This window comes from Ictidomys tridecemlineatus, chromosome 10 (genome assembly GCF_052094955.1).
Source record: "Ictidomys tridecemlineatus isolate mIctTri1 chromosome 10, mIctTri1.hap1, whole genome shotgun sequence".
In the NCBI taxonomy this organism is placed as follows: domain Eukaryota; kingdom Metazoa; phylum Chordata; class Mammalia; order Rodentia; family Sciuridae; genus Ictidomys; species Ictidomys tridecemlineatus.
In genome coordinates, this window is record NC_135486.1 from 70,247,385 (window position 1) to 70,270,604 (window position 23,220).

At 42.2% G+C, this 23,220-nt stretch overlaps 1 protein-coding gene across 3 annotated transcripts; it reads left to right on the forward strand.

Annotated features, from left to right (window-relative positions):
• The first annotated feature begins 621 nt into the window (after positions 1 to 621).
• On the forward strand, positions 622 to 23,011 carry Akr1e2 (aldo-keto reductase family 1 member E2). 3 transcript variants are annotated; one of them, XR_013426662.1, is made up of 11 exons: positions 622 to 776; positions 3,037 to 3,204; positions 5,832 to 5,948; positions 6,724 to 6,801; positions 8,590 to 8,712; positions 10,867 to 10,964; positions 12,831 to 12,903; positions 13,465 to 13,548; positions 16,142 to 16,224; positions 16,492 to 16,655; positions 21,375 to 23,011. XR_013426662.1 is itself a non-coding variant. In XM_005320325.5 (10 exons), the coding sequence occupies exons 1-10, from the start codon at positions 738 to 740 to the stop codon at positions 16,532 to 16,534; spliced, it is 906 nt and encodes a 301-aa protein (XP_005320382.1). In that variant the 5' UTR covers positions 622 to 737; the 3' UTR covers positions 16,535 to 23,011. The 3 variants fall into 3 exon arrangements, 2 of the variants coding, with proteins under 2 accessions (XP_005320382.1, XP_077879271.1); XM_005320325.5 differs by having other exon boundaries at positions 16,492 to 23,011; XM_078023145.1 differs by lacking the exon at positions 8,590 to 8,712 and having other exon boundaries at positions 16,492 to 23,011.
• The last annotated feature ends 209 nt before the right edge of the window (positions 23,012 to 23,220 follow it).

Sequence of the window (23,220 nt, forward strand, 5' to 3'; positions counted from 1 at the left end):
ACCCCAGACAATACCCTGTAAGGAGAACTGCTACCGGGAGCTGATACCCTGAGAAACACCCTGTTCAACATGGAACAGTGACCACCACAAAGAATGACAGTGACCACAAAAACTCTTCCCTGACAAATCCTAGCAATGACAGAACAACAAAAATTACCTCCCCCTCCACCCCCGCCCACACTTCCCTAGGCTGTAAGCAGAGGACGGATCCCAGCAGAGGCTGGACCCCCTACGCAGGTTTGTCCCACCGCCTTTCCTATTTCCTTCTGTTAGGTTCTTTCCCCAGGGGTGAGAGGCTTACCCTAGACCCAGGTGTAAAGTGGTGGATAGAGGAGGATCCCAGGCTCTTAGCAAAAAGTAGCCTGGGGATAGCTCTGGGCTTGAAAAGTGCCCCGGGAACCTTGGGGTCCCCTTCCCCAACATCCATTGTAAGTTTCAGCCACGTTGCTAGGAGACCGGAGGAGATGCCCCGTGACTGTGGGAGCGGAGAAGCACACCTGAACACAGGTGGTCAGGCCCCTAGGAGGCGGGCGGCACCGCCGGCCAATCAGAGAACCCTTTGGTCCTTTGGCCCGGCCGCATCAGCGCCGCCAACCAATCGGGGAGCCGACTCCAGCCCGTCGCAGCTCCAGCCAATCAGGAGGTCCTCCGCGCTGCACTCCGGTCGCCTCTCGTCTCGACCGCGGAGATTCGCCGGGTCCGGTCCGTGGCGAAGGTCTGGACCCGCAGCGGGAGCCATGGCGAAGATCCCCGCAGTGGGCCTGGGCACCTGGAAGGTGAGGCGGCCTGGCGGGCCGGAGGGGCGGACCGAGCCAAGGCCCCAGGCTCGCCGGGCTCGCCGGGCCTCCAGGCCCGCAGTTCTCTCCGCCGGGGTCTGGTGGTCCCGTGGCGTCCCTCTGTCATTTGTGCTCCGTGGGAAGGGGAAGGAAGGGCGGCCTGCCTCCCCTCCCGCCTTCGGAAACCTGATGCAGGGGTCTAGGTGCCCGCCTGCTGCGAAATCGGGCGGGCCCAAACTTTCCAAAACAAAATCTTTTTATTTATCCTTTTAAAATTATAATTATTACCCTCTGATAATTGTTCAAAATAACGGGGTTCGTTATGACAGTTTCATATATTCATAAACAGTGCGTTGATCATATCCACCCTCCCTACTGCTCTTTCTTTCCTCGTTGCCCCTCCCCTCCCCTCCCTCCCCTCCCTCCCCTCCCCTCCCTCCCCTCTCTCCCCTCCCCTCCCCTCCCCTCCCTCCCCTCCCTCCCCTCTCTCCCCTCTCTCCCCTCCCCTCCCCTCCCCCCTCCCCTCCCCCCTCTCTCTCCTCTCTCCTTCCATTCCTTCCTCGTTTGAGAGAAAATATTCAATAATGGTTCTTTCTGAGTCTGGTTTATTTTTGTAATCTAGAATTACCCCTTTGTGTAAATGATGGAATATTTAGGCAAACACTTGTCTGAAAATGGGGAGTGCAGCTAGGTATTTCAAAATGGTAGGTGAGATCCAGGCCAAGTCAATAATCCTGAAGATGTTAAGTTTGGGGAAGCCAAGAGGAGAGGCTCTTAGGCTTGGGTAAGGCAGAAGACTAGAAGCCCAGGAAGGTTATCTCTATCGAAGAGATAAGGATATGTTAGAATTGCTAACTTGGTTTTAAAAATAGACTTTGGAACTTCAATTTCCCTATCTAGAAACAACCCCCTTAGTGGCTGATAGTATTAGCAGTTTGGACCTTTCCCTACCTGAACTTTGTAATCCCTGCCTGTGATTTGAAAGATAGCACTGACTACCAATGTGCTCTTAAAAAAAATAAATTTAGTCCTTGATAAAAAGATGTTCATATGAAAAGTCAAATGGGACTTATTGATTGAGTCAGGTTTAGAATACTCAGTCCCTGCTAGTCTAATGTTTAAATTATTTCTCCCATCTGCCAGCCAACTTTTGAATGTCAAGGATATGCTTTGTTCATATTGGTTCTCAGCAAATAGCCGGGAGTGTGATATTTGGTAGCCATCTTGATGGATTAAATTGATTTCACTTTTATGTTAGTGTTGTAGAACAAGTTGAGAGAATTTCTTTTTTTTCTGTTATGTGAAAGATTTCATGATAAATTGGGATTATTCTTTTTGGAAATTTTCTAGAACTCTGTAAGTTGTGGTTTTCTTTTATTTCTAGTTGCTTCATTTCTTTAATAATTAACTATTCAAATTTTATTTCTTTTTGTGTTAAATTTCTCTGGGGATTCTTCTATTTCCTGGCATTTTTCCAAATTGTTGGCATAAGTTGTTTTTTTTTTTTTGTGGGGGGTGTGGTTTCAGAAAGCCACCTTTTATTTATTTATTTATTTTTTATTAGTTGCTGAAAACATTACAATGATCTTGACTTATCATACATTTGATTCAAATGGGCATATATTCTTTTAAATCTATTTTATATTCATATCCTGTTTTTCATTCATGTCATTTTATTTTTTAAAATTGATGTTATTTTGACTAATCTTACCAGAATTTTTGTCTATCATGTTAAGGTTTTCCAAATAACTTATTTCTAGATTTTCTGGTCTTGTCTCTTACATCTTTGTTTCCAAGCTCATTAACAACATTTTTATTTTTATTTTCTCTTTTCAACTTAAGATGGATGTTTGATTTACTAGCTTTCAGCCACTCTGAATCTATTGCTTATTAAATGAAGACAGTTATACTGATATATTTTATAGTTGAAGTTCAGAGGCTGTTGTCAATTACCCTTCAACTGAAGATATAAGAATCCTCAGTTTGCTGAGACTATAAACTTTTTCCCACAATCTTCCCATAGTTCCAGTCCCTTGCCTTGCTAGAGCTCAATTTGCAGTAACTGCTTTCTTTTCTGAATTTCTCTATTGCTGTGGGATCCAGACTACTTATGTGGATTTGGGCCTATGCTCATTTGTGTGATAGATTACCTTTATGTAAGTATGTATCATTTGCTTCTCTATTCTCAGGTAGTCAGAGAGAACTGGGGGTTGCATTTCTCTGACTTTGATGGAACACTTTTCTTCTGCTGATTTTGCAGGCATCTCCAGGAGAAGCTACTGAGGCAGTGAAGGTGGCCATTGATGCGGGGTACCGGCACTTTGACTGTGCTTACTTATACCACAACGAGAATGAGATAGGAGCAGGAATTCGACAAAAGATCAAGGAGGGTGTCGTGAGACGAGAGGACCTGTTTGTTGTCAGTAAGGTAGGTTTTTTTAGCTGCAGGGACAGTGGAGTCCCCGCCACTGTACTCTTAGGCAATGGAAGAGCTGAACTTGCCTTGCTTGGAGCACTCACCAGTCTCCTGATGAGAAGAGATGGCTTTGTTTTCTGCTTGAACCAAAACTAACAAGAAGTATCACAGTTTAATAAACATCCTAAGTTATATTGTATGTAGCTTTATTTGCTTCATATTATGCATTTGATCACTCAGGTAGGAGTGCAGAGATCCCCCAATTGGTAAAATGTTCTTTTTTTTTTCTTCTATAATAATTTATCACAATACAAAGATGTCTAAAAACAGAGTTAATCATTTTCCTCTTCCCTGGCCACATTCCAAATCCTGTATCTTCATCTTTCTGACTGATTCATGTGAACAATCTTCTGCACTTTCTCGGGCTCATGCAGTGCATGTGCTCATATGCAGGGTATTGGTTTGTTTGCTTTTTCAGGAGCAGAACTACACCAAACACATTATTCTACAGCCTGCTTTTTTCACTTATTATTATTAAGTTCTCTTGCTCCATCTTTTTTGCCAACATATATTTTTATTTTTTATTGTGCATTATAATTATACATATTAGTATAATTCACTATGCCATATTAATACATGCACATTACATAATTTGAACATTATCATTTCCTAATACCTTCCCTTTTCCTCCCCTCCTCATAATCCACTTGGTGATCTCTACTGATCTCCCTTCCATTATTATTATTTCAATTAGGTGCGTTCTTAAAATTAAAATTGATTGAGTAATAGGCACTTTGGCTCCAGAGGTAAGTAGGATAAAGTTTCAACCTTCATGAACTCTGTCTATACAGAAATTCCCAAGCTCAGAATTACCTGGAGTGATTGGAAAAATGCAGATTCCAAGTTTCCCAGCAGATCTGCTGAATAGGAAGCTCTGGGAGTGGTGCAGGTAAAGAAGGTTCAGGATGGAATTGCAAACCGAGGAGCAGATTGCATATAGACACAGGGAATGAACCACAGCACAGATGCAGGGATCTGTAAGAAGCTTGATGTTCCTGGATTACACAGTGGGAGGTGGCAGGGTGATGTGAAATGAAGCTGGGCCAGGCTGTGAAGGTTTTGGTATGCTATTCAAGGAGCCTTTCCTTTTTCTGGAGACAAAGTAAAACCAAGAGGTCTTTAAGTCAGGCAGTGTGTATTATAGGTAAGCGATATTTATGTTGTATATTGGATATTGTAGCAGCTGAAAGGAGCATGCATTTGAGACAGGCAGGAGACCAGTAAAGAGCAGTGTAGGTGGGAAGTGATGAAGGCCTAAACTGCAGCGGGAGAAGAATGCAGAAGAAGGGAATGAGTGCGAAGGATATTGAAAAGGGTAATTCTTCTAAACAGTACAGGAGGTAGACTAAGTAGTACAGAATTAATGAATTCCTTTGCTTTTGACCTTGAAGCAAATGTTAAAACCAGGAGACCAGAAGTCATGGGTCCAAGTTCTAGCTGTCATTCAGGAATTGTGAATATTAGTTGTTGGACAGCTCATAGTCACAGTGTCAGCATTTGTAAAATGAGAGTTTGAATCTGATAATCTTCTGAATGAATTCCAAATCTAAACTCCATAATGCTGAGATTTAGTGAACTCTCTATAGGGAGTTTGTCTTTCTGTTTTACTGAAATATAGTTAAGTTTTATCATTCATTGTTGCTGTCTAAGCTGGGCAGAGGCTAAAGGAGAAGCCTTGGTGTATGCTTGGCCAAGGAAGGAGACTTCTGAATATCAAGGTAGTGAGATGGGTAATGGGATTTCTGAGTCTTGCCCTGCAGTCTGAGGATGGGTTACTTCTGAGTGGATCACAGCCAGCAGCAGAAACTTGGGGATTTCAAAAAGTCATAAAAAAATATAATTCGGTCAATATACTTACTGCCTAGAAGCAACTCCTGTTAACAATGTGATGTATTTGCATTTTGTTTTTGTCTGTCCCCCCATTTCTGTTAATACACTATACTTGTCATTTGATTTCATTTAGTCTCCTTTCTTTTACTTTATCTTATGAATTTTCGTGTTCACTTGCTGTGACAGAGCCTTCAGGTCAGCTTCTGTCACAATTAATAAAAATATAGGAGAAGTAATGAGGAGAAAAGCAATCATAAATTTTCCTACTTCCTAGAAGTGAGATGGAAATATCTACATTAATATAAGGCAACATATGTTAACTCATCTGGTTTAACCCACATGGTTATCTACCTTAGTAACGGAGAACCTTGAACATAAAGCCTATTTGCATTGGAAACAAAACATTTGATTGTTACTTCTATCTTTTCTGCCCAATGGCATGATTTTTTTTTTCTTGTAATGGTTTCAGTGGATCCAAATAACCATCAGCCCTCCCACCAAATGTCTTCTGGTGTCCTGAATGTCCCCTGAGTAGGAGGGAGGCAGCAAAGCCCTCTGTGTAGACTCCCGTGGAGCTTTGCTAAGGGTGCTGCCACTGTTGTCTCCTGAGAACCTGCCCTCTTGTATTTGTTGTCATCTCAACTTGAATGTTTTGGTCTCCCAGAGAGTAGCTCTGTAGGAACACGGAGCAGATGCTATGTTGGCTCTTGTTGGTGGCTGTGTGACTGTGGTCTCCCTTCTCCCTGTAGCTGTGGTGCACCTATCATGAGCCGTCCTTGGTGAAAGTGGCATGCAAAAAGAGTCTGAAGGCCTTGAAGCTGGATTACTTGGATCTGTACCTGATGCACTGGCCAATGGGCTTCCAGGTACTGCTCAGTAAGTGGTTAGACTTATGTGGGTGTTTAAAAAAATATCAAGATGGGAAATAGCTGCAAAGTAAGCAATTACTTCTCATTAACACGGAAAATACCTCTAAAATATGGATCAGGCCAGAACTTTCAAAATTTTTCATGCTTAAGGATTAATAAATGGATATGTATTTTCTGCCACTTGCCCTGTGACAATGTTAGTGAGGTAGGATTGTAAATGAACAAGGGGCAGATTACAAAGCAATATCTATAGCTGCTCTAAGGGTAACTCTAGATTTTGAGACTTTAGGGTATCTTCACTTCCTGTAACCTTTGGATTCTCACTTCATTATCTATCATCGTGATGGTGGTTCTAAGAAAAGGAAAGATCTAGTAATGGAGTCACAAGAAGACTTAAGACTTACTCTTAAGACTTGAAGGAGATCCCTATTAATACCCCATTTCTAGCCTGAAGTCATTAAACATTTAACAATAAGCAGGGAACCAAGATCTTTATTTCTTACCTTGTGAGAAGTGAACAGGGAACTTCAAGGCTGGCATAGACTTTGCTGACCACTCAGTCTTCACAACCCTTGATTTCATCAAAGTAGAGGCTGAGGCCTGCAGAACAGAAGTGGTCAAGCCAGACCACTACTGCTTAGTGACAAAGCCAAGGCTTAGATGGATATCTCACAACAGAGCTCTTCCCAAACATCTGGATTCTCTCTCCCCCTAGTTTCTAATCAGGGATAATCACAAGCCCCAGTAAGCTTCTTTCTTCTGGTTCTCACAGCCTGGAGAAGAAGATGTCCCTTTGGATCTCTGCGGTGTAGTTATACCTAGTGATACAAGCTTCCTGAAAACATGGGAGGTAAGCTGAGACACCTCCTCTGGCGACATCATCCCTGGTGATACACCTCCAGATAGGAATGGGTATGAGACTTGAATACCTTATGTTCAGACCCTGCGTTGTCTACTTGAGACACAGTGTTTGCAGTGTAAATTAGGAAAGAAGACCTGATGAACTCGGGGATCTCACATGACTTTCTTATTACCTTTCGCTTATGGTGGTATTTCTCTCTGAAATATTATTTTAGGAATAATTAATACAGTCCTCCTTTGTTCCCACCCAAAGTTTACTTGTTTTTAATTAGAATTATCATACTTTTGTTTCAGAAAATACAGAAGAGTATAAAAAAAAAATTCAAAACTCCATGTTCCTGTTACACTATGATAGCCACTAGTCGTACGTGGTAGTTCCTTTTAGTTCTCTTTTAAGCATTTTAAATGCTTAAAATGGGGAGGTGGGAGAATCGAATGGAGAGAGGGTCAACAAGTACTAAGCCTGTTTTCAGGGTCCAGATGACAGACAGGTTGTGAGGGCCCAAGACAGTGGTGAGAGGAACCAGGGAAGTGGTAGATTTGAGTGTTTGCATGCCAACTGGCAGGCTGGTGCAGGGAGAGCCCAGTAAGATTCCCTGAGGGCTCTAGCAGAGCTAGCCCAGTACGGGACAGAGCCTGGTCATGTTTGAAGCCCAGGAAGAAAATGCACTTGTTGAATTCAGGACAGAGCTTAAATTCAGGAGATAACATCTGGAGCCACTGGTATGAGGCTGCAAGGTGAAGCCAGGGGTGAACCTGGGGTTACCCAGTTAGAGACATGAGGGAAATGACAGGACACCACTGGGCTGAGCACCACTGTCCTCTCTTATGAATAAGTGGAACGTGGAAACGTGCTACCATGTGTCTCAGGTGTCAGGAGCAGTGCCCAGGGGTTCCTGCCCTTCCTGTCACACTGGGGTGCCTCTCTTTAAAGATTTGGGGTAAACTCTAGGTTTTTCATGTAGCACAAGCTAGGTTCTGGTGTTGGCAGCAGCACGGCAGCAATGGTGCACCTATGCTCATCAGTCACTGTCCTCATGACCCAGTAGGACTTACTCCTGACCATCCACACTGACAGGAAGGCCGAGCACTTCTGAAGAAAGAGGCAGGCTGGCTTGTGGTCAGTGGCAGCTCATGGGTTCAGGTTGTTCTGCTCGTGTGTTCTTTAAAATGCTAAATGGCTAAAGTGGAATAGGAGAGTGACCGTGTACCACTGTGCTTTAAGAAGATGGTCACATAGGTGAAAAGGAAAGTGGAAAAATGAAACCAACAGGGCCCACATTGCCAAACACCAGATCAACAATTATCGGTAATAGAAATATTAGTATTTAAAATGTGCTGGGTTTGCTCAATGCCAGCATTATAATGCTTTTTTGTACATCATTTCATGTAGCCTTGAAACAACCCTCTGATGCGTGTAGACAATATTGTCCTCATTTTGTGACTGAGGAAGTTGAGGCTTATCAAGGTCATGTAATTTGCCCAGTGTCTCCTCACACATGTGAGGCACGGGGTTTGATCCTCAGCCCCGAATGAATGAATGGATGGATGGATGGATGGATGGATGGATGGATGGATGGATGAATGAGTGAATGAATGGATGGATGGAACTGGGACTAGACCTTACATTCAACAGTGGTTTTGAAGTTTCAAGTAAAATATTTTACAGTTTGGGGTGGATCCAGTTTTAGAAGTCCATGCAGAGTTGGTGAGAGAGGGAATTTATCAGAAAAATAGACAGAGCTTGTACATACAGCAAAGTCCTTTGTTCTTTTAGGCCATGGAGGACTTGGTGATTAAAGGGCTCGTGAAGGACATTGGTGTGTCAAACTTCAACCATGAACAGCTTGAGAGTCTTTTGAATAAGCCTGATTTGAAGTTCAAGCCAATAACTAACCAGGTGAGCTGGTAGGAGGAAGGGGAGGGCTTAAGCAGGGTAGTTGGCTGCCCAGCTGTTACCTCTGTTTGGCTATGCTGGAAATGGCAGAATGCATGAATCACAAAGGAGGTGTTTTTCTCCCGTGTTTGTCAAAATTATAACTTAAGTTAGCAGTTAGGCAATGTCACAGGGTGAGCAGGCAAGCGGCTATCTTAAAGCCTTGTATGATTGGACAGCGCCATTGACATGTAGGGTGTGATCTGGAGCTTGATTCTCTATTCACACCTATAGGCATATTCTTGGGTGTATTCAGAAGGGGAAGTCCTAGAAGGCGCCCCCTCCTTATCAGAGGAAAGCAGCCCTTCCCACTGCCTCTCCTGGCTCTTGCAGACTGGCAGCAAGAAAGGGACAGATGACCCAATACCTTCAGCGCAGCCCCTCAGGCTGCAGAGGTAGAGGTACATATTTTTTTCTTAATGCAGAGAAAAAACTTGGGAGCAAAGGACTATTTTGTTTGCTAATCTAACTGACTGGCTTTGAATGTCCAAAGAGAATTTTTGCAACACTTTATTTTACTTAAACTTTTCATTTACATAGACAGAAACGCTCACACCTGTGAGTGGAGCTTTTTACATTCTTTAAACTGAGCATAGCTCCCAACCTGCATCTAGTATACTGCTTCTCCTTTCCACTCTGTATCCCTGTCCTGCAGGGGTAGCCACTGTTCTGATGTCCAGTGACATTGACATTTATAGTTGAGATAGTAACGTGCCATCATTTCTCGTGTCAGGGTGCTTGCCCACAGCATTGTTTGTCTGGTCCCTCCACATGCACGTGGGAGTACAGTCTTCCTTCTCATTTCTGTGTGGAATTCCACTGTGCAGATAGTGAACTTGCCCATTTTACTGGTGTTGGCCCCTGGGTGGGCATTTGATAGCTTCCAGTTTGCAAAAATTAAGAGTAGAGCATCACTTTCTTCTTTTTCTTTCCTTTTTCTCAATTAATAAGCTTTTTTCTTCAAAAATGTGATATATACCATACATACAGAAAGTGTGTGAGTCATAAAGAGTGTAGCTCCAGGAGTGTTCACTAGTGAACATATTCCTGTATTCAGCACCCAGAACAAGAAACGCGATCCTCAGCCTTCTGTAAACTCTATGTCCTGTGCTAGTCCCCATAGGAGTAAGTCCTATGGGATCATGAAGACAGTGACTGATGAGCTTGGGCTGGGAGAGGCAGTGGTGCACCACTGACTTCTAAGACAGTGCAGCCTTTTCTAAGACCTCCTGTGCACACAATCTACTTATATGCATGACAGCTTCTGTTTTGAGTCAGAATTTTTTCTTGAGCAGCATTTTAAATACCTAAGAATGACTGTTGCCTTGTCAGGGTTGTGAGCAACCAGGAGCACAAGAACAGCAACAGGGCCACTTTTCTAGGTTTTCCCAAAAGCTTACCTGGCTGGACACACACGATCCTGAGAGACAGGCATAGTTCTTTCTAATTTCATCTGAACAAACACTTATTTTAAGTCCACTTATAATCTGGAATGGCCATGAGAATTCAGAGCATATGGAAGGGACCACAACCCTGCTCTCAAGTTTCTCAAAATGTTCACCAACATCACCTCTAGTGTGTATTTGTCATATGTAATACCTTTATTTCATTTATTTATTCAACAAATATTTGCTGAGCATCTTCTCTATGTCTCCGTTGCTCTCAGTGTTGGGGTACACCCATGAACAAAACCAGTTGAGATAAAAATCTTTATTTTCATGTAACTTAAATCCTGGTGACAGCAGACAAAATAATGAAATATATGGGATGTGTCAGATAATTGTAGGTACTGTAGATGAAAATAAAGGACAGGAGAGAGGTAGGAGCTGCAGAATGAAGCAGCTTTTCTCTGAGTGACTGAGGAAGGCCACACCAAGCAGGTGATGCTACAGCAAGTGGGTGTTTATGAGGCTACAGACTTGTAGGCCTTTACAGGACCTGGCATTGTGACCGTGGCATGGCCCAGCCTGATCACATGCAGATGAGGATATTTAGGCCTCGGCTTGGGGCCTGCAGCTAGTCATCGGTAACCAAGACACCAATGTCAGTCCCATCTTTTAGAACTTTCTTAGCATGCTGTTATCTGAATTGTGTGGTATGCTGTGATTCTGTTTATAGATTGAGTGCCATCCATATCTTACTCAGAAGAATTTGATTAGCTTTTGCAAAGCCAGAGATGTGTCTGTGACTGCTTACCGTCCTCTTGGTGGCTCGAGGTAAGGATGAGTCAGTGACTATGTTATTTGGAGTCCTGGCAGCAATAGATGCCACCCTCTCCTTTCATCTGGAGAACTGGAAGAATTCTATCAAGAAGGATGAGCAGAATGTGGGGGGTCGCAAAGGGCAGTCACACCTCCCAAGTCCCTGGGCTGGAGAAAGGGAACTGTTACTGGAACCTAGAGTCATTTTTTCCCTTCTTAATTTACATAACCAGCCTCAAGTGACCCCTTTTGCTGAGCTCCCCAGTAGTAAATCAGTCAGCTACTGACTTCTTTACCGGGACTTTTCATAGACTTCTTACTCACTAGATAATGTTAATTCCGTGTGTTATCTCCCCCCCCAAGCCTTGAATTTGTACTGTGCTCCCTTTATCAGCTACCACCATTCACTTAGCCACCTAAGCCAGAACTATGGAAATCATCTTTCCCATTCCCATGGTCCACCAAGACTTATTGATTATGGTGCCAAGAGAACTCAGATGTCTTTTGATCTCTGTTGTCACCATCTCGACTTGGGTGAAGCAAGGATTCCCTCGGGTTCTTAGAGAAGCACCTTAGCTCCTTCCCAGAGCCATCCCATCCCAGTGCATTGCTCAGGGGTAGCTGAAGTAGCTGTTTTCATATAATCATGTCACTTTCCTGCTCAAAAATTCTTCAGGTCTTGGCTGGCCCCTGAGCTGCAGCTGGCCTGGCCTCTGGCTGCCTCTGGCCTCCTCCCTCCCCTTGCTGCCAAACTTTACTGCATCAACCACACAGGACTACCGGTAGTTCCTTGGGTAGAAAAGGGTCTTTCTATTCTCTGTGCCTTTGCTTATACTGATCTTTTTACCCACAAATCTATGTTTTCTCAATTTATATCCTCCTGTTTCTAAATGAAGTTCAATCCAGCATTACCTCCTCCAGGAAGCCCTCCTTCACACAGTCCATGCCACCCCATCTTGTCACTATTTTATTCTTACTTTGTCCCACTGGGTAAAGTCCCCTGAATGCAGGGACTGTATCTTATTCATTTTTCTGCTCTCAGAACTTAGCTCAGTGCCTAGATCATATTAGGATCCTAGGACAGGCTGAAATTATTTGAATTTTATCACTTGCATGTTTTCCATATGAAATGAGGCATATGTATTTGAACTTGGTAGCAGCCAAGGAATACTTGGAAGGCTGGTCATAAATCAAAGCTGAACTTTGGGATAGAAGGGCCTCTGATGGATGAGTGGGAGAGCCAGCAAAGGAAGGGATACAACATGGGTCTTTATAAAGAAAATTGGGCCGTATTTGCTACCTTAGGGACCCTTTGAGGACTCTAACTAGCCCAGTGCTTGAAGCACAGTAATTACTTAAAAAATCATAATAAATGGCTCTTGAACAAATGGTTCCCCACAGATGTATCATAGTCTTTCAAAAGTTCTTGTAGTGAAGTTTTCATGTGTTCAATGTCCACCTTTTCATGGTATTGGAGATATACTTTTCTGAGATTCTCACCATCATCACAAGATTACCTGGCAGTGCTGGAGACCTCTGCCAGGTCTGACAGGAGACAGCCGAGGCATTAGAGGGCCTCTGTCATTGAGCCTGCCACAGCTTGGAGAGCCCACTGCATGGTGGTTTTTGTTGCCACTTGGTTCTTGATAAGAAGTTCAAAATGCCATGAAAAAGGGATGATATGTAGATATCACCAAAATGTTATCAGTGATTTTCTCCAGACAAGTATTTGGGGTGATGTGCTTTTCTGCATCCTTCAAATTTCTAACAGTGAGTGTGTATTGTGATTAGAAAATATGGAACCTTTCATTTGGGGAAAAGGTTTTATTTTAAAGAAAGAAACATCTGTGCTGGCTTACCCACTGCGCTGTCTCTCTCTAGGGAGGGAACGGACTTGCTGAATAATCCCACGATTCGGAGAATTGCAAATCACTATAACAAGTCATGTGCTCAGGTACTGGGGAGGGCTGTCACACCTGGGAACTACTTTCCCACTTCCTCTCCCTCCTGAATTTCTGAGGCTTGTCAGTTTCTAGGAAAGGGTTAGCTCACCTGGATGAGTCCAGGACTCACCAGAACTTCCCAGTGTGGAAAGTGAGTCATTGCTTCATAGTCCCATTGATTTAAGGCTTGTGCTCCTGCCCCCTCCCCTGCCAGGACTCAGGAGGAGATCTCAGGCAGTCCCCTCTGCCCCACCACTGCATGGGAATCTAGTGCAAAAGGGAACAGAAGAGTCCTTTATTACAATGGCTTGTTCTTGCCCTGATTTCTCTGGAGACTGGACACATGTTAAGGAAATCCCATTAAGGTGTGAGCACATCCTTGACCTTTCCTTGGGCCAATGGCAGTTACTACCGAGAGAACTGTTTGGAAAATGCCAGTGAGATTTCTCAAGGACTTAGCAGGAAGGAGACTTGTGGATTCTTGCTCTATAGTAATGCTCAAGCTGTTAGGGAAATGACTTAGGTTTGACCTCATGAGAATACCACTGTGTGATGTCAACTCTCCTCTGCAGATTCTGATCCGGTTTCAGATCCAGAGGGATTTGATAGTGATTCCCAAGTCTACAAACCCAAAGCGGATTCAAGAAAACATCCAGGTAGGTGTTTTCTTTCTTTGATGCTAGAAGGTTTGGGAATTTATATTAGTTAGGGTGGGCTAGCCACCATAACAAACAGGCCCAGCATCCTGTGGCCTTGACACATCTGCTGTCTATTCCTCTGCAATGTCTTGGCAATCAATCTTTCTCTCAGTGACCCAAGGCTCTGGGTTCCTTCCATCTCAAAGCTTCCCTGTCCACCAGAGCTTGGTTTCTTTGCCATGCAGCCCACCATCTGAAGGAGGGAAATGGATCTGATAGGAGAAATTGGGGGAGGCCAGACTCTGGAGTGCACCTCACTTCCTTTCACATTCAGTGGGCTGACATGATGATGGGGCCACACTGACCCTCAAGGGAGGCTGGATGTTGGCCAGCAACATGGTCATGAGGAAGAGGAAGAAGGTTGGTAGCACCTCGTCCATCTGCCACATGGAGGCATGCTCACTGGTCGCAGGAGAGCATGGACCTTGAGTGGTGTTGGTTAAAGGATCTATCCCTGACTCCCATCTAGAGACTAGAGAGGTAGAAGTGAAAAACCAATGGGTAGGTATCTTTATTTACCAGAATATGTATAAAACATAGAAGATGGTGGTTTTTGTAAGGACAGCATTTTGAAACTCAACCAAGAATCACAGAAGTATGTGAAGTTTAATTTTAGAACTAGGTGTGCCTTCAACCCAGAGCACACTCCATAACACAGTAGTTAAGATCTCGGACTTAGGATCTGACAGGCCTACTCACCACTTAGCAGCCGTGGGTCCTCTCTAAGCCTTGGTTCCCATCAGGTGCATCTCACAGGATACTGTAGAGTTAAACATAATGTACATAGTAATTGGCACAGTGCCTGGGGCAGGAAAGTGCCTGGCATTAGCTGCTAATCATCATCATGGAAAATCTCTCATGTAGCCCACACTCATTAGTTACATCAATGCAGTGTAGACCTGTGTGTGCTGGGGATTGCTAGGTGCCTGGATCTGCAGTAAACATAGTTCTCTACCCAGAGATTGTGTTAGTCTTTGGGCTTCCCATCTCCTGTGCAAGGCACTGCTGGATTCTCAGGGCTCAGTACAATAGCTGGCACAAAGCATGCATGCCCAGATGTACCCACCAATTGACCTATTTGGGGCAGTGTCGATGCCTTAGGGCTCACTGTGTGTGTGTCAGGCTGATTAGTTTGGGAACAGCCTCTTTGTTGGCAAGAGCTGCATTCCCAGTAGTGGAGGCAGGGTATCCATGAGGATATATTCTCAAGAGGAGACCTTGAGAATGGGGCAGAGAACCTTGCAGTGCTCAGTCCTTTCCCGACTGGGCCCTTGCCTGTGGGTCACAGGTTCCCTTTCCCACCTGCCACCTGTGCACTACCCTTCATCATTCCTGGAGCATCCTGGTTTTAAACAGTTCAAATCAGCTAAAGGTGACCAGCCAACTCACATACGTGAGGAATGTGAATTTAGCAAGTAAAAGTTCTCTCTTAGATTGCTTCTGACAGGCTTCTGGAACCTAGGCCCAGTCTTGGGCCAGAGGTTAGAATTTGGCATACAGTAGCTGACATTGACTCCTACCTGGGCCCAGCTATGGTGCTCTCAGTCCCCACAGGCCAGCCAGGATTGCTGCTGGAAGGTCAGATACTCAAGAAGATCATCCGACTCATGAATCTGAGGACCTCCAACCCATGATGATTCATAGCTGCACGAAGGTTTGGCAGACGCTAGAAGAGCCACACTGCCCTTCAGTTCACCTGTAGCAGCTCAGCTCTCAGTGCCTTGGATTGGCATGGCCCCTTATGGAAATGGATTTGACTCTAGGACTTTGGGGCACAGTCAGGGTGCCCTGTTCCTTTGCATTAAGTCAGCCACCCACTGGGGAAGATGCTGTCCCTGGGCCAGCCAGAGTTAACCGCCTGATCTTAGGGACTCTCTAAAGCTGTTTTCTTCCCTCCTTAACCCAAACTACTCCACTAGCATATCTGCTCCTCCGATCAGAATTCCCACATTGTGTGTAACCAATTTCTCATGGCTTCAAGATGGTCATTACCTGGGGTAGAGGCTGGCTCCCACAGGCCTCTCAACCGCCAGGGTATATTGGAATCACTTGCTGTGCCTTTGTGTCCTTCTCTGATCAGCCCCTCCACACTGTTGGGTGACACTCATGAAGCACTGTTGTTGTGGGAGTGAGTCACTGTCATCATCCTCAAGTGTGAATGAGGATGGGAGGCGGCAAGAATACTATTCCAGAAGAAACAAAACGTGATTACTCAGAAGAATGGTTCTGTGACATTGATGCTGATAGTGAACAGTTTCAGGGGCAGGTGGCTCCCTAGTTGGTGGGATATATGAAACAAAGTCTTCGTCTTTTGCATGGAAAAAACTTTTGCTGCACCTTTTGACTGTTTCCGTATGTTCTTTACTTCCAAAAGATAAAAGCAGCATGTGTCCTATCTTTTCAAGGTTTCCTAAAGTAGCCAAGGGTAAGCCAACTCCAACCAAGGGATTCAAAAATCCTCTTGTCCCTTGCAGGTATATTACAGTGGTTTGTAGGTAGTATGCAAATTAAATATGAATGAGTGAATTTCCTTTGAAAATTTTATTTCCAGGTGTTCGATTTTGAATTAACAGAGAATCATATGGATGAAATCATGAGTCTTAACAAGAACCTTCGATTGGCCACATTCCCCACGTAAATATGCCTCTTTTACTCCTTTGTAAAATAAACAGAGAAATATTCCAATTGGATGGTTGACTCATAGTTAGTTACAACATAAATTCTAGGTTAATTAATCCTTCTTACCATAATTCTTCCTTGTTTGAAAATAGGCCACCAAATGAAGTGAAAGACTAATTTATAATCTAGGATATTAAAAGTACATAATTATGTCATTTCAAATGTTTCTCTTAAAATAATAATTCATTGTTTCTATTTTTTATTCACTTTTCTGTTTTTCAGAACTGAAAGCCACAAAGACTATCCTTTCCACATAGATTTCTGAGAGAGCGTCTCTTCTGGCTGCTGCTGTGCTCACACAAATCGGAAGGTTGGCACCATTGAGCCACCTCTGCAAGGCTCTGTGGTTGCCATAGACCAGCGTTAGCCAGGGAAAGGACAACAGAGTGAGTGTCAGGGGATGCTTGCCTGGAGCAGAGCCTGCTTCTCTGAGAAATTCAAAGAACTAAGTGTCATCTAAGAAATGGAAAGAGTATAGTTCTCTGAGGGCTTGGGAACTGTCCAGGGAATCCCCTCAGTTCTGAAGGATCATGTCATGCAAGTTAATCCATGTGGCTTCTATGCTCTAAAAAAAGATATCCTGCTTCCTAGATGGAGAGGTAGCAGTGCACCCTCTACGTGATCTTAAAGCAAAATCCTTACCTGTATGGAAAGGAAACGGTAAATCTAGAGCTCCATCTTTGTCAATACAGAGATTTTTTTTTCTTATTTTAAAATCTGAATTTTAATTTTAATATTATTTTTAAATAAGGTCTTCTAGTAAGTCAAATTATTCTTGTGGAAATAATTTTAATATTATTTTTAAATAAGGTCTTCTAGTAAGTCAAATTATTCAGAGAGGAAATATGGCTCCTGCCCCCCATACCCCCTGGTATGGCCTATCCTCCCTCACTGTAACAGGAAGCGGCCTCCCAGGTGAGCCGAGTGTGAGGTGGTCTGAGGCACTGAGTGCTGCCTTTCCCACCCCTCAGAGTATCTAGCCTCATTCTACACACAGTTCCATACCAACTCTCTGGGGACCCTAGGGGATAGAGCTTCTGTCACTGACCTCAGGCTCCTACTCAGGGAAGTTAAGAAGAAAGAATGTCCAATGCTGCCCCACAGTGCTCCTTATAGCCTCTCCCCTTTCACATGTCTCCACTTCCATCTTAGTATGAGCCTGTCAGCATTTCTGGTGCAAGACTCAGGGTAGGCAGCGTGTGATGTCCCAGCGGCTATAGGAGCTGGATGGGGATGGCTTCCCTCCATGTCTGTTCCATTCTCATGTTATCCCCATTGGGCCAACTGACTTAGGAGAGCAGGTTCTGTAGTCAGTAGTGGTGACTTTCAAGCTCTGTGATACTGAGCAAATGAGTTTGCTTTCCAGAGCCTCAGTTTCTGCATCTGTTCAATAAGAGCAGGCTATTGCTCAGTTCCTCATACAGATTGTCTCCTAGAGGTAGGAATATCTCTTGGGGCTCTGGGCCCCAAAAGAGGGTTTTGCCACAAAAAGACATCTATTACTAATACAACAGCCTCATATGAGAATCATCATGGCAGAGGTAGAATTGGGGTCAGTTTTGTATGGATTGACCAAATCTCCAAGGAAAGGTTTAATAAAAAGACTGTCTTTAAAGACTCTGGGGAGTGCAGGGGCATTTGGGGGTCTCCTACCACCTGCATATTCTCAGGCAGTGTCTCATGCTCCACAACCATGCACTTTAATTTTTCCAGGTCCATGAAAATTTTGACCAAGGCATAAGAGTAGTTATGAAGACAGATAGAACCATTTTATTACCCTAAGGCAATAATCAGCCAGGCAAACTTAAAATATAACTGTTAGGTGTTTAGGATGCCATGCAACTGGGCAAAACCCATTCATTGGAAGTTTTTTTTTAAAATTTTCTGATCTTAGCTGAAATGCCAAGAGAAAAACTTTTAAGTGGATTTGTGTTTCAATTTGTATTTATTTTAATAGAAGAAAAAAAGAAAGAAAATATAAAAAAGAGAAAAAAATAGAGAGGTATTACTGAAGCCAGTTCTTACCTGCTCACTGCTTGAAAGCCAATATTAGGAGAGGAGAATTGGTGCAGAGGAAATCAGGTTTCATCAAGGGCAGCACCTGCCTCCAAAAGAACATTTTAGAGAACCCAGGTATGCCCCAGGGCTTTTATAGGGTAGGAAAGGAGGTGCAGCCGTGGGACAACAGGCAGGAAGATATGTCTTTCCTTCTCTCCTTTTTTTCTTTTATTCTTTCTGGCTAGAACACCACAATTGACCTTGGGCTAGCTTGTTCAGTTATTTAGACAAATATGTTACTTTTATGTAAGTTAAACATCTCAACAGTTTATGGATTGTGTGTTAGTTGATGCTCAGGATTGCAGAGTAAGAACGGGTGTTCTACATTCTGATGTTATCCAAAGGTGCACCACATGTTCTGGGGTCTGTAAATCTGAAGAAAGATTATTTAGCCAGTAACATCTAGATCATTTAGGTGCAGCTTTTCTTTAGAATTTAGGATGTCAGACAAAAGGAGAATGTTGTGGTTTAGATCTGGAGTGTCCTCAAAAGCTCATGTGTTAGGCATTGTAGCGTGTTCAGAGGGCAAACGACTGGATCATGAGGGCTCTGATCTCTCCAGTGGATTATAATTTGACTCCACTTACTGGGAGGTGGTGAATACTACTGGCTGGGGCAGTGTGGCCTCGGGGATTATATCTGCCCCTGAGCCCTTCCTGTCTCTCCACCCTTCCCAGCTGCCTTGAGCTGAGCAGATTTCCCACCACCAATGTTACTATGTACACCCAGCAAAGCTTACTTTCATATTTGAGGGGGAAATAAAAATTTCCTATGACAAGAATAAGCTAAAATAATTAATGAGCACCAATCCAGTGCTACAATGAATACTCAAAGATAAACTTTACACAGAGGAAATACAAAATGATTCTCAAAGGTTACAAACAGAAGTTTGATAGAAGAATAATCCAACAAAAGACAATCAAAATGGGATAGAATATACCAAAAAAAAAAAAAAAGGGCAGGAAACCACAAACACATATCCATACTAACACTGAATGTTAATGGTCTCAACTCCCCATTTAAAAGAAACGGATTGGCAGAATGGATCAAAAAGCAAGATTAAACTGTACGTTGTTTATAAGAGACTCATAGGCAAAGACATGCCCAGGCTGAAGGTGAAAGTATAGCAAGATATTCCAAACAAATTGTCCAAGGAAACAAGCAGAAGTAGCTATTCTCATATCTGACAAAGCAGATTTCAAGCAAAAATCAATTAGAAGTGACAAAGAAATCCACTGCATCTTAGTAAAGGGAACAATCCAACAAGAAGATATCATGATATTTATTCCCCAAAAGTCAATATACCCAATTACATGGAGAAAATACTCCATGAGATTAAATCCCATATAGAATCCAAAACAATAATTAGAAAAAAAATAATTCTTAAATTTATTTAGAGTAAGAGATGCAGTATACCCAAAATAATATTTAGTAAGAAAAGAAAATAGGAGGAATCACAATGCCTGATCTGAAATTATACTATAGAGCTATAGTAACAAAAATAGCATTGTATTACCATCAAAATAAACAAAGACCAATGGAATAGAATAGAAGACACAGTCAAATGCACATACCTGATATTTGACACAGGTGTCAAAAATATATCTTGGAGAAAGGCAGCCTTTTTAACAAATGGTGCTGAGAAAACTGAAGAGCCATATGTGGAATAATGAAATAGACCCCTGTGTCTCACCCTGCACAAAACTCAAATTGAAATGGGTCAATACTCAGAAGAAAACAGGGTCAATACTCCATCAAAAATGCATTAGCACCAACTTTCTTAACAAGATCCCCAAAGTGCAAGAAATAAAACCAAGGATAAATAAATAAATAAAATGCTTAGGCATAGAAAAGGAATGATTAAGAGTATCAAGAGATAACCTATAAAATGGGAGACAATCTTGGCTAGATACCCTTCTGATAAAGGATTAATATCCATAATATAAAAGGACTTAAATAACACCAAAAAAAAAAAAAACAACCCAATCAATAAATGGGCAAAAGAACTAAACAGAAGCTTTTCAAAAAAAGAAATACAAATGGCCCCAACAAGTACATGAAAAAATGTTCAGTATCTCTGGCAGTCAGAAAAATGCAAATAAAAACTACACTAAGATTTAATTTCACTCCAGTCAGAATGGTAATGATCAAGAATACAAACATTTACTGGGGGAAAAGATGCACTTGTACATTGTTGGTGGGACTACAGACTAGCACAACCACTCTGGACAGCAGAATGGAGTTTCCTGAAAAATAACTAGAAATGAAACCACCACATGGTCCAGTTATCTCTCTCCTTGATATTTTCTCAAAAGATCTAAAATTAGCATACTACTGTGATAGTCACCTCGATGTTTATAGCAGCACAATTCAGAATAGCTAAATTGTGGACTCAATGTATATAACCATCAATAGTTGAACGAATTAAGAAAATTGTGGCATACCCACACACACACACATACACATAAATCATACATCATACATGAACACACACACAATGGAGTTCTACTAAGCCATAAAAAGAATGAAATTATGGCATTAGCTGGTAGATGTTGGAAATGGAGAATATCATGCTAAATGAAATTAGCCAAACTCAGAAACTCAATGGTCAAATTTCTTTCAAATGTGGAATCTGGTGTTAAATAAAGGAAAGAAAAAGGGAGATATAGGATAACAAAGAACCAGTCAAATACAAATAACTCCATGAGTGAAAGCAAGTCAAGTAGAGGAGAGAAAGGAGAGAATGGGAGAGGGGAGGGAGGATAGGAGGGAAAAGGGGGATCATGACTGCAATCAGTTTCCATGCATATATGATTTTGCTGGGATGAACTTAACTACAATATATAACTATAAAGCTCTAATTTTTAAAAAAAGGAAAAAGAAAACTAAAAAACTTAAGATATAAATATGTCATATTAAATATGAATTTAAAATGTCAACATTAATGATCTTGTTTTAAATGACAACTTTGATAACCTGTTTAAAAAAGATGACTAAGAGCAAGCCACTTTAAACCAAGCATTTAATAATACTTTTGTCCCCTAAAGGAGATGGAAAATTCCAGATATTAGACAGAAAAGGGAATTTTTGAGCCTCAATCAAATTTTGACAAAAAGCAAGAATTTCCCATAAGATTCATGAGGTCACACTTGTGTGAAGAATGAAAGCAGCATTGAGGGTCTGGATTGATAAATCAGCTGAAACCTAAATCCATTTCCCCCCAAAGGTAATCTGATATTTTTCTCTTGTAGCCTTTAAAATTCTACCCTTATTCTGTATATTAGTCACTCTCATTAAAATGTACCTTGGTGTGGGTCTGTTGTAATTTTGTACATTTGGGGTCCTGTAAGCCTCTTGTAGTTGATTTTCCATTTTGTTCTTTAGAATTGGGAAATTTTATGATATTATGTCATTGAAAATTGTGCATTTCTTTGGTTTGTATCTCCATGTCTTTGTCTATTTTGATAAATTTAAATTTAGTCTTTTCATGTTATCCCATATTTCTTGGAAGTTCTGTTCATGGTTTCTTACCATCTTCTCTGTGCAGTCAACTTTATTTTCAAGAGTATATATTTTGTCTTCATTTGTCTGAGGTTCTGTCTTCCAAGTGGTCTTCCAAGTTCTATTGTTGATGTTTTCTATTGAATTTATAATTTGTTTTATTGATTTCTTCATTTTGAGGATTTCTGCTTGTTTCATTTTTCTTCCACAATCTCTCTTTATTGAAGTGATCTTTCACTTCCTGTATTCTCTTTGATTTCACTCCTTATACTATCCTTTATTTCACAGATCAGCTTAACTATGTACATTATAAAATCTTTCTCTGACATTTCTTCTACTATGCAGTCCATGGATTCTATTATTGGAACTTCTTGGTTTGTTTGAGGTGCTTTGTTCTCTTGGTTTTTTTAAAATATTTATTATATTTTTAGGTGTAGATGGACACAACACAATGCCTTTATTTTTATGTGGTGCTCTGAGGATCGAACTCCGGGTCCTGCCTGTGCCAGGCAAGCGCTCTACTGCTGAGCCACAATCCCAGCCCCTTGTTCTCTTGGTTTTTTTTTTTTCATGTTGTTTGTGTGTCTTCCCATCTAGTGGTATGGATCTGAGGCAGTACTGTTTCTACCCTGTAATCTTATAGTGTCACTGAAGGCTACCAGTACCTCACCATTAAGGGGGAGACCAATATTAACAGCACCAATGCAAATAATATACAAACTTAAACTTAATAGCTCCTATTAAGGCATCTACAATTCTATCACAATAGACAGAAATTATGTGTTCAATTATTGTCTACAATATAAATACTAAGTTTGCTAAAAGCATTTACCTTTTCAAATGATGGACAAAGATGGAACAGAAGTAGTGTAGGATGTGATGTTATGAGGGAAAAGAGAGGATAGAGGTAAAAATTTATAGTAAGTGTTGGGAGTCGCCCTGGCTCCAAAGACTAACTTCCCCAATCCCCAAGAAGAGCTGTCCAGTAGTGAGCCCTGTTGGCTCACATGATCCTGCTGTCCAATGGTGAGCCCTGCTGGCTCACGTGATCCTTACCTACCAATCAGAAAGCACCCCAGCCAACTGTCAAACCATTCAACCATTAAACTGTCATAACTGTCAAACCACCCCTGGCTCTATAAATATGCAGAGCTGTTCCTAAATAAACGGGCATTTTCTCTGATGGCAAGCCTTGATCGTTCTTTCATTGGTGCCAAAACCCAGAAGGGGGAATGCCTCGATGCTCAAAGGCCCCCTCTCTCAAGGCTTGCTGTCCTCGTCCACTCTTTTGAGCGCTGCTACTCACACAACACTGGCTCTTCAGTAGGTGAGTTCCCCTATCAGGTATCCAACTTCAGACAGGCTACGCAGGGGCTTTGACCATGATCGTCC